Below are 15453 nucleotides of genomic sequence, written 5' to 3'. Positions count from 1 at the left end.
GCAGGTGGATCATCTGAGGTCAGGAGTTCGAGACACCAACCTGACCGACATGGAAACCCCATCTCTACTAAAAATACAAAAATTAGCTGGGCGTGGTGGCATACCCCTGTAATCCCAGCTACTTGGGAGGCTGAGGCAGGAGAATTGCTTGAACCCGGGAGGTGGAGGTTGCGGTGAGCCGAGATTGCACCATTGCACTCCAGTGTGAGCAACAACAGCAAAACTCCGTCTCAAAAAAAAAAAAAGAAAAAAGAAAAGAAACATCTTTTTATATCAGATAGCAAGGAAGCTATCACAGGCTACTGCAATTGCTTTTTATTATTATTTTTAATAGACATAGGGATCGTGCCATGTTGAACAGGCTGGTCTTAAACTCCTGGCCTCAATAAATCTTCCCCATTCAGCCTTCCAAAGTGCTAGGATTACACGTATGAGCCACCAAGACTCATATATTGGAATTGTGTCAAAAGGACTGAAGAACTAACTTGAAGAGGTTCTCCCTAACCAAAGATGAATAATTTGAATTTCAATAAGAATAACTGTAATTGATTAAAACACAGCTAATATATTTAAATCCATGCATTCATTAAGATTTTTAAAAATTCAGCCAGGTTTGGTAGTTCACGCCTGTAATCCTAACACTTTGGGAGGCTGGGACAGGAGGATCGCCTGAGTTCAGAAGTTCAAGACCAGCCTTGGCAACACAGCAAGACCTTGTGTCTACTAAAAATTTTTTAAAAAGAGGCCGGGCGCGGTGGCTCAAGCCTGTAATCCCAGCACTTTGGGAGGCCGAGACGGGCGGATCACGAGGTCAGGAGATCGAGACCATCCTGGCTAACATGGTGAAACCCCGTCTCTACTAAAAAATACAAAAAACTAGCCGGGCGAGGTGGCGGGCACCTGTAGTCCCAGCTACTCGGGAGGCTGAGGCAGGAGAATGGCATAAACCCAGGAGGCAGAGCTTGCAGTGAGCTGAGATCCGGCCACTGCACTCCAGCCTGGGTGACACAGCGAGACTCCATCTCAAAAAAATAAATAAATAAATAAATAAATAAATAAAAAATAAAATAAAATAAATAAAAAAAGAAATTAGCTGAGTGTGGTGGTGCACGCTGTTAGTCCTACCTACTTGGGAGGCTAAGGTGGGAGGACTGCTTGAGCCCAGGAGTTTGAGGCTGCAGTGTCATGCCACAGCATTCCAGCATGGCAACAGAGTGAGACTCTGCCTCAAAAAATTGTTTTCTTTTTAATTAGCTGGGTGTGGTGGTGAGTGCTTATAGTCCCAGCTATTTGGGAGGCCGAGGTAAGAGGATCCCAACTGATAGGGGGGGTCGATGGGAGAAAAAGTAGGTTTACTGGTTTATTCTGAAAGCCAGCAAGACCGAGAGGATGGTGTACTAGCGTTCTAAAGTACCATTTTAAGTCAGTACAATCTTAGGCTCTTTCTATGTTAAAGGCAGGGAAGAGGAGGAGGGTGTGACCAAGGGGTACCCCACGGCAGACATCTGGGCAGCAGTGAGGGGCCGAGGAGGTTGGGAACTTCTTTGTCCTTGGTCCAGTCACAATGCTCCTATAAATCTTTAAGAAAACATAGTTGTTGGCTGGGCTCGGTGGCTCAAGCCTGTAATCCCAGCACTTTGGGAGGCCGAGATGGGCGGATCACAAGGTCAGGAGATCGAGACCATCCTGGCTAACATGGTGAAACCCCGTCTCTACTAAAAAATACAAAAAACTAGCTGGGCGAGGTGGCGGGCGCCAGTAGTCCCAGCTACTTGGGAGGCTGAGGCAGGAGAATGGCGTGAACCTGAAAGGCGGAGCTTGCAGTGAGCTGAGATCCGGCCATTGCACTCCAGCCCCTGCGACAGAGCAAGACTCTGTCTCAAAAAAAAAAAAAAAAAAAAAGGCCGGGCGCGGTGGCTCAAGCCTGTAATCCCAGCACTTTGGGAGGCCGAGACGGGCGGATCACGAGGTCAGGAGATTGAGACCATCCTGGCTAACACGGTGAAACCCCGTCTCTACTAAACCCGGGAGGCAGAGCTTGCAGTGAGCTGAGATCCGGCCACTGCACTACAGCCTGGGCGACAGAGCGAGACTCTGTCTCAAAAAAAAAAAAAAACAAAAAAAAAACAATAAACCGAAAACATAGTTGTTTACATACTTCTTTAACCCCAGACTAAGTTTTAAAAACTACATGATTGCTGTTTTTGCATATTAGCTCAGTGCTCTAAAGCTTATGGTAGCAAAAAATTAGAAGTCCAAATGCCCATGGCCGGGCGCGGTGCTCACGCCTGTAATAGCACTTTGGGAGGCCGAGACAGGCAGATCATCTGAGGTCAGGAGTTTCAGACCACCCTGGCCAACATGGTGAAACCCTGTCTCTACTAAAAATACAAAATTAGCCAGGCGCAGTGGCTCATGCCTGTAATCCCAACATTTTCAGAGGCTGAGGCAGGTGGATCACCTAAGGTCAGGAGTTTGAGACCAGCCTGGCCAACATGGTAAAACCCCGTCTCTACTAAAAATACAAAAAATCAGCCAGGCGTGGTGGCAGGTATCTGTAATCCCAGTTACTCAGGAGGCTGAGGTAGGATAATCACTTGAACTTGGGAGGCAGAGGTTGCAGTGAGCCGAGATTGTGTCATTGCACTCCTGCCGGGGCAACAAGAGCAAAACTCTGTCTCAAAAAAATGAAAATAAAAATGTCTGTCTTCAGGATGACTAGATAAACAAACAGTGGTATATTTACACAACAAAATAGTATATAGCAGTGAAAAGTGAATTAACTGTGAAACAGATGAATCATAGTAATATGTTGAGTGAAAAAAGCAAGTAACAAAGGACAACAAATCATATGATGCCCTCTACAAAAAAGTTCAAAACTGGCCAGGCGCAGTGGCTCATGCTTGTAATCCCAGCACTTTGGGAGGCCGAGGCTGAGGTCAGGAGTTCGAGACCAGCCTGGCCAACATGGTAAAACCCCATCTCTACTAAAAAAATACAAAAAGTAGCCAGGAGTGGTGTTTGGCACCTTTAATCCCAGCTACTCGGGAGGCTGAGGGAGGATAATCGCTTGAAACCTGGAGGCGGAGGTTGCAGTGAGCCGAATGCCACTGCACTCTAGCCTGGGTGACAGAGCGAGACTTCGTCTCAAAAGAAAAAAAATAGTTCAAAACTAAGGAAAACCAAAAAATATATTGTGTAGGCATGCAGATATGAGTAATTTTTTTTCTTTAAAATACAGAATTCTGGCCCAGGCGTGGTGGCTCATGCCTGTAATTCCACTTTGGGAGGCTGAGGTGAGAGTATCGCTTGAGCCCAGGAGTTTGAGACCAGCCTGGGCAACATAGCAAGACCCATCTCTAGTTATAATTAATTAATTAATTTAAGAAAATACAGAATTCTGGCCCAGCGTGGTGGCTCATTCCTGTAATCCCAGCACTTTGTGAGGCCAAGGTGGAAGGAAAGTTGAGCTCAGGAGTTCAAGGACAGCCTAGACAAGGTTAAACCACTTCTCTACAAAAAAATACAAAAACTTAGCCTGGCATGGTGGTGTGCTCCCGTAGTCCCAGCTATGCAGGAGGCTGAAGTGGGAAGATTGCTTGATCCTAGGTGGTAGAGGCTGCAGTGAGCTGAGACTGTGCCACTACACTCCAGCCTGGGCGACAGAGCGCGAGCCTGTCTCAAAAAATAAATACAATACAACACAATACAATGCAGAATTCTGGACGGTGGTGGTCCCTTAAGTTTTGCAATGGGTACACGGGTGTTTATGGTATTAATTTAGAAGTTATAAATATACATGAATTTTAAGAAGAGGATCCATGCAAGGTTTAATGATAATTGTACGTCATCCATTCGGTCAACTGAAGTCGGCCTTCCCCGCCCCCTGCCAAAAGTAAACACTTTTCTAATCAGGGCCAGCCACTGGAGAAACTGAAATGAGTGGGCGGGGTGCTAACTCTATTTTCACTTTTCTCTTCCTGTTTCTTCAGAGCCTGGGAAACAAGTCAGAATTTCCAATCTTTTCCAATTCCCACATGATTTCCTAATTTAAGACGAATTCAGAGAAAATAAGTCTTTCTCCATCTGGAGAAGACTCCGCCCCCTGGAGCATCCTCCTTCGGGGATGAGGCCTGGGGTGGGGTTGCGCCAGCCCCAGCCCCCACAAGGACGCGCCTTGGGCTTGGTCTTGGGGGAGCTACCCGCACTGTGGGGTCACATGACAGAATTAGTGGTCAGCCCTAGCTGGAGGTCCAGGGCAAACACAGGCGGGGGCAGGGGGGTTGTGGCCCTGCTGATTCGAGTGTCCCCTGTGGGTCCCGGACCTTCTGAGACACAAGCGCCAGGCTTCAGAGACGAAGCTCCGGGGTTTACCCCTGGTGACCCCCTGCTCCCATAGGCGCTGAGGGCCGGCAGTTTGGCTGCATCGTAAGCTGGCGCTTTAGCTGCAGAGGGACGAGCTCTCGGCCAGCTCGCCAGCAGGAAGGCCTCAAGTCGTCCCATCCGGGCTGCAGGCTCCGCAAAGCTCCCTGATGCACTGTCAGGCGGGGAGGTCCGGCCGCTCCCCTTCCCCCACAGCCGCATCTAGATTGGGGTAGGTTGGACATTTTAACGTGCTTCTGAGACAGTCACCACCGAAAGGCACCTTTAGCGATTAGGAAACCCGCGTGGAGTTCAACCCCCCGGCCTCTGCGGAGCAGAAGGCCCGGCCGGGCCTTTCCCTACGCGGGGCAGGCGGCCGCAGCCCAGTAGCCCGGGCTTTGCTCCAGACCCGGCCCAGAGTGACATCACCAAACTCCGCCGATCGGTGGGAGGGGGCCCTGAAATCCCCTAAAAACAAAGTGAGTAATCGGTGGACCCGCCCTCCAGGCGGGGCCGGGACCCGGGAGCTAGCCGAGCCACCGGGCACACCAGCCTCTTCGTCCCCGGCGACGCGCGCACTTGGCCCCGGCCCCCGGCAGCGGCTGTGCGCGCGGCCTCTTCGTCCTCCGCGCGGCGCGCACTTGCTCCCGGCCCCTTCGCCGGGCGGCGGCGGGGCAGCGCGCAGGCGCAGCCGGATTCCGGGCAGTGACGCGACGGCGGGCGCGCGCGGCGCATTTCCGCCTCTGGCGAATGGCTCGGCTGTAGTGCACGCCGCGGGCCCAGCTGCGACCCCGGCCCCGCCCCCGGGACCCCGGCCATGGACGGTGAGGTCGCCCTCTGACCCCGCGGAGTGGCCGCGCCGGGGCCGCCGCGGCTGTGGCGGGAGCCCCCGCGCCGCTTTCCGCCCCTTCCTGCGCCGACGGGCGCTGCGCAGGGAGCGGTCGGCCTGCCAGATGGTGGCGCGGGGCGGGGCAGGCGGGGAGGGGTCTGACTCAGTTTCCCCTCTGGGTGGAGGGGGGCCCTTGACTCAGCATCCTCCCTGGGTAGGGGAGCAGAGGGAGCCTTGACTCAGTTTCCCTCCACACCGTCCATGGGGGCAGCTCTGGCTTCGTTTCCCTATTAGGGGAGAACGCATCTGATTCAGTTTCCTCTCTGGATGGAGGTGGGGCGTGCCCTCCCTCAGTTTTCCTTATGAAAGTACAACAGGCCCTGATTCGGCTTCCCTCGGGAGAAGAAGGATTCCTTACCTCGTTTTCCCTCAAGAAGCAGGTGTTTCTGGTTCCTTTCCTCCACGCCTTAGTTTCACCACAGGTTCTAGGAAACAGGGCCTTACTCAGTTCCCCTGGGAGGGAGCCTGGCTTCTCTTCTCTGTGGAGAGCAGATACCCCCTTGTGAGGATGGGCAGTGGGTGTGTGCTGACCCTGATCTCCCTCCCCTTTCAGAACTGTTCCCTCTCATCTTCCCGGCAGGTAAGTGGCCCCCGCAGCGGTCGGGGAGGTGCTCCCTGGGGTAGGGAAGCGGGGGCAGCTGTCTAATGGGGCTGCGGTGTCCCCTGGCAGAGCCAGCCCAGGCCTCTGGCCCCTATGTGGAGATCATTGAGCAGCCCAAGCAGCGGGGCATGCGCTTCCGCTACAAGTGCGAGGGGCGCTCCGCTGGCAGCATCCCAGGCGAGAGGAGCACGGATACCACCAAGACCCACCCCACCATCAAGGTCAGCACTGCACCAGGGTGTGCGGGGAAGGGGCTGTGGAACCCCAGCCCTCTGTGTTTGGGAGTCAGGTTTGGATGTCTGGGCCTCTGTACTTTGGACAGATCAATGGCTACACAGGACCAGGGACAGTACGCATCTCCCTAGTCACCAAGGACCCTCCTCACCGGCCTCACCCCCATGAGCTTGTAGGAAAGGACTGCCGGGATGGCTTCTATGAGGCTGAGCTCTGCCCGGACCGCTGCATCCACAGGTGAGCTCCCTGCAGGCTAGGAGGCCCAGCATGAGGGGACAGGAGGTGGGCTATGAAGTAGCCGCTACAGTGTTACTCCTTTCTGGACACAGGGCAGAGTTGCTTACTCCTTGCTCTGACTCAGCTCTGCAAGTAAACTCCCTTTGTCTTGAAATTATCTATTTGTACATCTACTCTAGCACAGATAAGAGCTCCAGGGAATATGGATGGGTCCCTAATCACTTCTGAATCCCTGACCCCTGTAGCTGGAAGGACAAGTCCCTCAGAGTCACGTCTCTTGGTTGAGAAAGAAAACCACTGAACCAACACTCTCCTGGAGTTGACATTGCAGTTGACAGAGACAGGCCTTAAAAAAATATGCAAGCCAGGCATAGTGGCTCATGCTTATAATCCTAGCACTTCCGGAGGCCAAGGCAGGAAGATCTCTTGAGCCTAGGAGTTCAAGACTAACCAAGGCAACATAGTGAGACCCCATCTCTACAAAAAATAAGAAATTAGCTGGGTATGGTGACTTGTGCCTATAGTCCCAGCTACTTGGGAGGCTGAGGTAGGAGGATCACCTGAGCCCAGGAGGTCACCGCCACGGCAAGCTATGATTGCACCACGACACTTGGGTAGCAGAGCAACACCTTGTCTTTTTTTTTTTTTTGAGACGGAGTCTTGCTCTGTCCCCAGGCTGGAGTGCAGTGGCGCGATCTCAGCTCACTGCAAGCTCCATCTGCTGGGTTTAGGCCATTCTCCTGCCTCAGCTTCCCTAGTAACTGGGACTACAGGTGCCCGCCACCACGCCCAGCTAATTTTTTTGCGTTTTTTTTAGTAGAGACGGGCTTTCACCATGTTAGCCAGGATGTTCTCAATCTCCTGACCTCATGATCTGCCTGTCTCAGCCTCCCAAAGTGCTGGAATTACAGGTGTGAGCCACCGCACCCGGCCCAACACCCTGTCTCTTAAAAATAAATAAATACACAGATAAATAAGGTGCTGTCAGAGTAACAATTTCAGTCCTGAAAATAAAACAAGGTCATAGGATAGAAGGATAACCTGGGGTGGGGGAGTTAGGGGAGCTGGTATGATGATTTTAGATTGGGAGGTCAGGGAAGGCCTCCCTCAGCTAAGACTTGAATGGTGAGAAGGAGGAGAGAAGTAGGAAGAGAACATTCCAAGCCGACCAAACAAGTGCAAAGGCCTTGAGGTGGGAATGAGTGTCCTGTGTTTAGAAAATGGAAAAGAAGCCCCTGTGGTTGTAAGCAGGGAGCCCACAGGGAGGCTGGCAGGGGTGGGCCACGGAGGTGCTTGTCAGCTGAGGGAAGGGACAGGGTCCATTGCGGCACAGTAGGAAGCCACTGGAGGGGGTTAAGCATGAAGCCACGGTCTGGGGGTCGGTAGGGGAGGAAGGAGCAGGCTGGGCAAGGCAGGAAGGTCCGGGCTGTGTGAGAGACAGTGGGACAGACAGCTGGGGGTGCTCAGTTTCCAGAACCTGGGAATCCAGTGTGTGAAGAAGCGGGACCTGGAGCAGGCTATCACTCAGCGCATCCAGACGAACAACAATCCCTTCCAAGGTGAGGGCTACCCTGCCTGCCGCCCCCACACCCTCTGCCACCCTCCCTGGCCCGCCTTTCCTGCATCTCCCTCATTGGCCAGTACACAGTAAAGATGGACTCTTGGTGCCCATTCAGTACTCTCCCACTTTGCCTTTGGGAAACTGAGGCCCAGGAGGGGACATGACATTCAGGTCACAGTGGAGTCACTGCTGGGTTCTGCCTCCTCTAGGACTTGTGGTTTTTTTTTTTTTTTTTTTTTTTTTTGAGACAGAGTCTCGCTCTGTCGCCCAGGCTGGAGTGCAGTGGCCGGATCTCAGCTCACTGCAAGCTCCGCCTCCTGGGTTTACGCCATTCTCCTGCCTCAGCCTCCCGAGTAGCTGGGACTACAGGTGCCCGCCACCTCGCCCGGCTAGTTTTTTGTATTTTTTTAGTAGAGACGGGATTTCACCATGTTTTTTTTTTTTTTTGAGACGGAGTCTCGCTCTGTCGCCCAGGCTGGAGTGCAGTGGCCGGATCTCAGCTCACTGCAAGCTCCGCCTCCCGGGTTCACGCCATTCTCCTGCCTCAGCCTCCCGAGTAGCTGGGACTACAGGCGCCCGCCAGGTCGCCCGGCTAGTTTTTTGTATTTTTAGTAGAGACGGGGTTTCACCTTGTTAGCCAGGATGGTCTTGATCTCCTGACCTCGTGATCCGCCCGTCTCGGCCTCCCAAAGTGCTGGGATTACAGGCTTGAGCCACCGCGCCCGGCTAGGACTTGTGTTTTACACACTCGCCAGCGGCCCTCCCAGAGCAGAGCTCCCTGCCCCGACTGGTCGCACCCATATCCCCACTTCCCCTGCTCTCCTGATCACCTGTTTTCTTGCCAGTTCCTATCGAAGAACAGCGTGGGGACTACGACCTGAATGCTGTGCGGCTCTGCTTCCAGGTGACAGTGCGGGATCCATCAGGCAGGCCCCTCTGCCTGCCACCTGTCCTTTCTCATCCCATCTTTGACAACCGTGAGTAGCGAGGGAGACACAGGAAGGGGAGAGGGTGGGCCTGGATAGGAGGAAGGGGGTTGGGGTGAGTGTGGCCTGCAAGAGGTGCTCTGGCTTCATCAATCCTCTTGTGTATTCGTCTTCACTTCTGTGCCCAGCTCTTTGTTGGCTGGGGAGAGAAGGCAAAGAAGACCCAGAGCTGTCCTTGAGGTGTGGCTCCGGCGGCAGGGAGTCTAGCAGGGAGTCTGATGGGAAATGGGCATTTTCAGTATCGTGTGATGAGAAGGTGTTGTGCCCACAACTGCGATAATGACTCTAGGAAATGAACTCCCAGGAACAAGATAGTGTTCGAGAATGATGCTTCAGTGATGGAAGCCCGCAGATGAATTGGGCTGACTGATCAGCTGCAGTCTTTAATTAAGTAACCAGCAGGATGAATGGAAATAAAACGACTCTGGAACCCCAAAGATGGGAAACCAGGATAAACTGGGGGTCAGGAGGGAAGGGCTCATTGCCACGGTGGGTACAGACTGACCTTAAAGATTGCTTTGGTCAGGTGGAGAAACAGTGTGATCATCAGATTGGCGCTCACTGGACTATAAGCTCCGTGAGAGCAGAGAGGTTTAGGTTTTGTATGTGGTTGTATTCTCCTTGCTTAGATCAGTGTTGAGCGCCCAGTAGGCAAATACTTGCTGAATCGGTTGGGGTGAGGAGCTAATAAGAAGGTCTGACTTTGGCTGCAAAGGTGTAGGTGGCAAGCTCTGGGCAACCTTGACTCGGGGCTGGGCAGGGAAGTTGCATCTCCTGCAGGCCACCCCAGGGACCTCTGGTGGCTCAGGTCCTCCTTCCTTGTTCTCACTGCTTCAGGTGCCCCCAACACTGCCGAACTCAAGATCTGCCGAGTGAACCGAAACTCTGGCAGCTGCCTCGGTGGGGATGAGATCTTCCTACTGTGTGACAAGGTGCAGAAAGGTATACATCAGGAGGCAGGGGTGGGCTCTTGGGAGCAAGGGGTGAAGCTGAGCAGAGACGGGGCGTGTCAGGTAACTGGCTTTGGATAATTCCTCCTATGCCTCAGGGGCCTCAGGTGGGCCGCAGGGTGATATTAGAAGACACGCATCAGAAGTTGAGGGGGAGACCGTGGAGGGTTAGACACACTGACCCACACTGCCACCCCATCTTCTGCAGAGGACATTGAGGTGTATTTCACGGGACCAGGCTGGGAGGCCCGAGGCTCCTTTTCGCAAGCTGATGTGCACCGACAAGTGGCCATTGTGTTCCGGACCCCTCCCTACGCAGACCCCAGCCTGCAGGCTCCTGTGCGTGTCTCCATGCAGCTGCGGCGGCCTTCCGACCGGGAGCTTAGTGAGCCCATGGAATTCCAGTACCTGCCAGATACAGGTACACAGCTGGGGCGGCGGCATCGGGGCAGCTGGGCTCTGCCGTGAGAGAGAGGCCGAGACTGCGTGTCGGGGGCTGTAGTTGAGGGCCAGAAGCTGGAGTCAGAGCTTGGGATTTATATGGTGATTGGAATCCATTTCTTGCCTCATTTAATAATAAGGATACCTCAGACGTTGAGCTAGTACTACACATCTGCCCCATTCCAAGCATTTCACTGGATTACCTGATTTTAATCTCTTGACGCTTTTGAAGCAGGAGATAGTGTCTGACTTGCCTGGGTTCACGTGGCTAGTAAGTAGCAGAGTCAGCATTGGAACCCAGGCCATCTGGCTTCAAGGTCCTTTTGCCACACTGGTTGTCTTGTCACTACCATAGAGCTCAGTCACATTTTGCTCAAGGTTTGAATGTCTACTTGGTACCAGGGCCTGTGCCAGGTATTGTGAATACAAAAAATGAGTAAGACATGCTCCCGGCCCTCAGAATCTCAGTCACTTGAGGAAGACAAATGTGCAAAACAGATCCTTAAGTCACAGAATGACATGTGAAACAGAGGTGTGTGTGGTGCAGCACGGGGGCACCGTGGCCTCCGAGGAGCTGGAGACAGCTGCATGGAGACGGTGGCATTGAAGCTGGAGAAAGACACGGAAGTGTGTTCTCTAGGCAGGTGGCCCAGCACCTGGAAGGGACGGGGTGTTGGCAACTGCACGGCCTGTTTGGGGGCATCTTCGTGGTTTGAGCTGATGTTGGGCAGTGAACAGGCTCAGAGAGAGGAGGGCCTGGTTAAGCTGAACGCCTCTAAGCAGAGAAGTGACAGGAGCAGATTTGGAAGTTGACTCAGGAGGCCACGTGTAGAAGATCAGAGACGGACAGACTCAAAGTGGGGAGGCCATTCTGGAAGATGTTGCTGTGGTCCAGGAAGAGAAGATGCGGCACAAACCTTGCAGAAAGAACAGCAAAGCAAGACCACGCCCCCGCCACCGTCCTCAGTTACCCTTCAGGCTGCAGCCGTTTTGCGTCTTACAGACCAAGCTCAGTCTCACCTCAGGACCTGTGTCTAGCTGTTGCCTCTGCTTGGAATGCCTCGCCCAAGGTTTTAATGCAGGTGGCTTAGGCCAGTCCTTCTCTGACCTCTAAATTAGTCCTTCCCTCTAAATTTAGACTGCCCTGACCTCACTTCCGGTATTGTTCCATCACCGTATCTTCCCTGGACCACTGTCACTTGAGATTTTCTGGTTTGTATATATGGTTGTGTCTGTCTCACTTTTTCACTAGGATGCCAACTTTTTGGGAGCAGACACCTTGTGTGCTTATGGCCACATCCCCAGTGTCTAGAAGGGAGGCTGGCACATAGTAGGTGCTTGATACATATGTGTCAAGTTAGTGGTGGGGAGTGAGAGAAAAGAAGGTAATCATTTTAAGGTTTCTAGCTTTGGTGACAGGGCAGATGGCAGATGGATGATCAGGAAATACAGGAGAAAGAATCCAGTTTTTGAGGGATGATGAGGTTGTCTTTGAATTAATGGAATTGAGGTGCTTTGGAGCTACTAAAGTACCATTGTAATTAGAAAGACAGTTCTGAAAGCTCCGACTAAAATATGAAACCATTACAGATGAGAATAAGAGTCTCTGCTGAAGTCTTAAGGCAGTTGTGCCCCAGCTGTCCCAGAGTGGCAAGAAATTCTCACTGCCCTGGGTGGATCCTGACAGTGAGCCAGGACGTGAGCAGTGCAGGAAGGCGTGAGCTGGAGGCTGGGGCCTCCCAGGGCTCCTCTTTCCCCAGAGCATGGCCCCTGTACTCGGCCTCACCATGTGGCCGTAGAGGGGCAGATTCAGCCAACAGAGGCCTCCAAAAGCTGTGGGATTCTCAGAACTGCTGGGTGTCACACATCCCTTCTCACTGGCAGCGGAGGTTGGGAGAACGGGTCTTGGGAAAGCCTGGCTCCTCGCTTTCCTCCTGAGGGTCCTTTGAGAGCATTGGGGGCCCACCTGAGGAGAGCAAGTCCCACTTCTCCCCTTACTTTCCCAGACGATCGTCACCGGATTGAGGAGAAACGCAAAAGGACATATGAGACCTTCAAGAGCATCATGAAGAAGAGTCCTTTCAGCGGTGAGATGGGGACCGGGAAGGACAGAGAGAAAGGCAGCAGGTAGGGAGGGGACACCCTGGGGCTGAGAACTGACCCAGCCCTTGCCCTACAGGACCCACTGACCCCCGGCCTCCACCTCGGCGCATTGCTGTGCCTTCCCGCAGCTCAGCTTCTGTTCCCAAGCCAGGTAAGGATTTCCTTTTGTCCTACTGGAACGACAGGTTCAGCTCTGTTCAGCTGAGGAGCAGTGGAGATGCAGACTCTTGGGCCCCATTACACACCTACTGAATCAGAGCCTTTGAAAGGATGGCACAGGAACCAGCAACTTCTAGGATGCTAATGCACGCTGAAGCCTGGGAACCACTGTGCCAGTTAAATCCTGTATTGGGTATCTTGGGATTCAGAAGTTAAAAATGCAGAATCGGCCGGGCACGGTGGCTTATGCCTGTAATCCCAGCAATTTGGGAGGCCGAGACGGGCAGATCACGAGGTCAGGAGATCGAGACCATCCTGGCTAACACGGTGAAACCCCGTCTCTACTAAAAATACAAAAAATTCGCTGGGCGTGGTGGCGGGCGCCAGTAGTCCCAGCTACTCGGGATGCTGAGGCAGGAGAATGGCGTGAACCTGGGAGGCGGAGCTTGCAGTGAGCCAAGATCGCACCACTGCACTCCAGCCTGGGCGACAGAGCGAGACTCCGTCTTAAAAAAAAAAAAAAAAAATGCAGAATCTCTGCTTTCATCTCTCGCTTGAATTAGGGGGAACAAAAATCACTTCTGAATTAGCAAGATGTATGTGCCGGTGCGAGGCCCAAAAACTGACAAGCTGTCCACTTGAGGCCGCTACTCACTTGGTGCTCCATGGGCTCATTGCCTCTCAGGACTTAGTTTTTCAGCTGTAAACCAAAGAGTCCAGCTTGTCTCTCAAAGTGTCCCTTCCTCTAAAAGGCTGGGAGAGTTTTGTGGGCTTGAGTAGTTAGGGAGGACTCCAACATGGAGTCCACCTGGAACTGGACTCTACAGGCTGGGTCAGATGGGGTAAGAGGAAGGAGATAGGGTGTTGGCAGTGACTTCCTAGAGAGGGACTGAGCCCAGGCGCCATCAAGAGGGGCTGGGGTAAGAGGACGGGGTGGATCTCTAGGGCTTTCTCTGACCCCTGCCTGTCTGTCTCTCTCCTCCAGCACCCCAGCCCTATCCCTTTACGTCACCCCTGAGCACCATCAACTATGATGAGTTTCCCACCATGGTGTTTCCTTCTGGGCAGATAAGGCAGGCCTCAGCCTTGGCCTCGGCCCCTCCCCAAGTACTGCCCCAGGCTCCAGCCCCTGCCCCTGCTCCAGCCATGGTATCAGCTCTGGCCCAGGCCCCAGCCCCTGTCCCAGTCCTAGCCCCAGGCCCTCCTCAGGCTATGGTCCCACCTGCCCCCAAGCCCACCCAGGCTGGGGAAGGAACGCTGTCAGAGGCCCTGCTGCAGCTGCAGTTTGATGATGAAGACCTGGGGGCCTTGCTTGGCAACAGCACAGACCCAACCGTGTTCACAGACCTGGCATCAGTCGACAACTCCGAGTTTCAGCAGCTGCTGAACCAGGGCATACCTGTAGCCCCCCACACAACTGAGCCCATGTTGATGGAGTACCCTGAGGCTATAACTCGCCTAGTGACAGGGGCCCAGAGGCCCCCTGACCCAGCTCCTGCTCCACTGGGAGCCCCGGGGCTCCCCAACGGCCTCCTTTCAGGAGATGAAGACTTCTCCTCCATTGTGGACATGGACTTCTCAGCCCTGCTGAGTCAGATCAGCTCCTAAGGGGTGATGCCTGCCCTCCCCAGAGCACAGGGTTGCAGGGGATTGAAACCCTCCCAAAGCACTTACGGATTCTGGTGGGGTGTGTTCCAGCTGCCCCCAACTTTGGTGATGTCTTCCTTGGAGGGGGAAGGCATATTTTATTCTTTTATTGGCAATATCTGTATCTCTCTCTCTCTCTTTGGAGGTGCTTAAGCAGAAGCATTAACTTCTCTGGAAAGGGGGAAGCTGGGGAAACTCAAACTCTTCCCCTATCCTGATGGTCAGCTCCCTTCTCTGTAGGGAACTCTGGGGTCCCCCCTCCCCATCCTGCAGCTTCTAGTACTCTCCTAGAGAGAGGAGCAGGCTAGAGGTAAGGCCTTTGAGTCCACACAGCCTTATTATCAAGTGTCTTCCATCATGGATTCATTACACCTTAACGCCCCAGGTACCAGCCCCTCTATGGCACTGGCATGGTCCCTGTGCCTAACACCAGCGTTTGAGGGGCTGGCCTTCGTGCCCTACAGAGGTCTCTGCCAGCTCTTTCCTTGCTCAACTGTGGCCGAAGGAAACCAGTGGAACAGCGCCGGCGCTCTCAAGGATCCTGAGGGGGTTTGGTCTGGGACTTCCCTGCTCTCCCTCTTCTCAAGTGCCTTAATTGAGGGCAAGTTGTTAAGAGTCGGGGAGAGCAGGCTGGCAGCTCTCCAGTCAGGAGGCATAGTTTTCACCGAAGAATCAAAGCACTTGGACTCTCGCTCTTTCTACTCTGAATTAATAAATCTGTTGCCAAGCTGGCTAGAGATTCGCTTTTTTCAGCAGACACTGAGCACACACTTTGCTAGTCACATCAGGCCGGACATTGGTGGTAGAGAGCTGGGTGAATGCGTGCACTGTCCTCTGAGAACCTGCAGTCTGAGAATGCCCTTGGAAACCCCGAGTTACTGTCCAGTGGATGAAAACGGGCAACTAAGGCAGGAGTCCTAACACACCAAGAGCCTAGTAGGGCCCACTGACTGGGGATTGAGCAGTTTCAGGAGTCTTCCAAGAGGCCCTATTTGCTCCAGGTCTTAGATCAGCTGAGAGTGGATCTCGCAGAGGGACTAGCCAGCGTCAGAGGTAAGAGAAACGGTGTTCGAAAGATTTGATGGGGCCAGGAAATTTGGACTTAATTCCTTGGGTGGCCCAGGGAGTGTGTGCTTTTCTTGGGGAATGTGCAGGGCCAGGTAAAGATCTACCCTGCCCCACCGATGCTTTGATACAATGTTCTGGGAGGAACGGTGAAATCTTCAATCCACAGCCTCAGGAAGCCAAAACAAAGGCCCAGCCACAGCCCACAGGGCTACAGC

General features: G+C 53.4%; 1 protein-coding gene across 1 annotated transcript; it reads left to right on the top strand.

Annotated features, from left to right (window-relative positions):
* The first annotated feature begins 4161 nt into the window (after positions 1-4161).
* On the top strand, positions 4162-14902 carry RELA (RELA proto-oncogene, NF-kB subunit). Its single transcript, XM_010366470.2, has 11 exons — positions 4162-5186; positions 5805-5831; positions 5922-6073; positions 6175-6323; positions 7791-7882; positions 8730-8861; positions 9708-9812; positions 10029-10241; positions 12268-12348; positions 12441-12515; positions 13509-14902. The coding sequence occupies exons 1-11, from the start codon at positions 5180-5182 to the stop codon at positions 14129-14131; spliced, it is 1656 nt and encodes a 551-aa protein (XP_010364772.1). The 5' UTR covers positions 4162-5179; the 3' UTR covers positions 14132-14902.
* The last annotated feature ends 551 nt before the right edge of the window (positions 14903-15453 follow it).

Source organism: Rhinopithecus roxellana, chromosome 15 (genome assembly GCF_007565055.1).
Source record: "Rhinopithecus roxellana isolate Shanxi Qingling chromosome 15, ASM756505v1, whole genome shotgun sequence".
In the NCBI taxonomy this organism is placed as follows: domain Eukaryota; kingdom Metazoa; phylum Chordata; class Mammalia; order Primates; family Cercopithecidae; genus Rhinopithecus; species Rhinopithecus roxellana.
The sequence above is the reverse complement of the archived record's forward strand: the minus strand, read 5'-3'. Positions and strand labels throughout refer to the sequence as shown.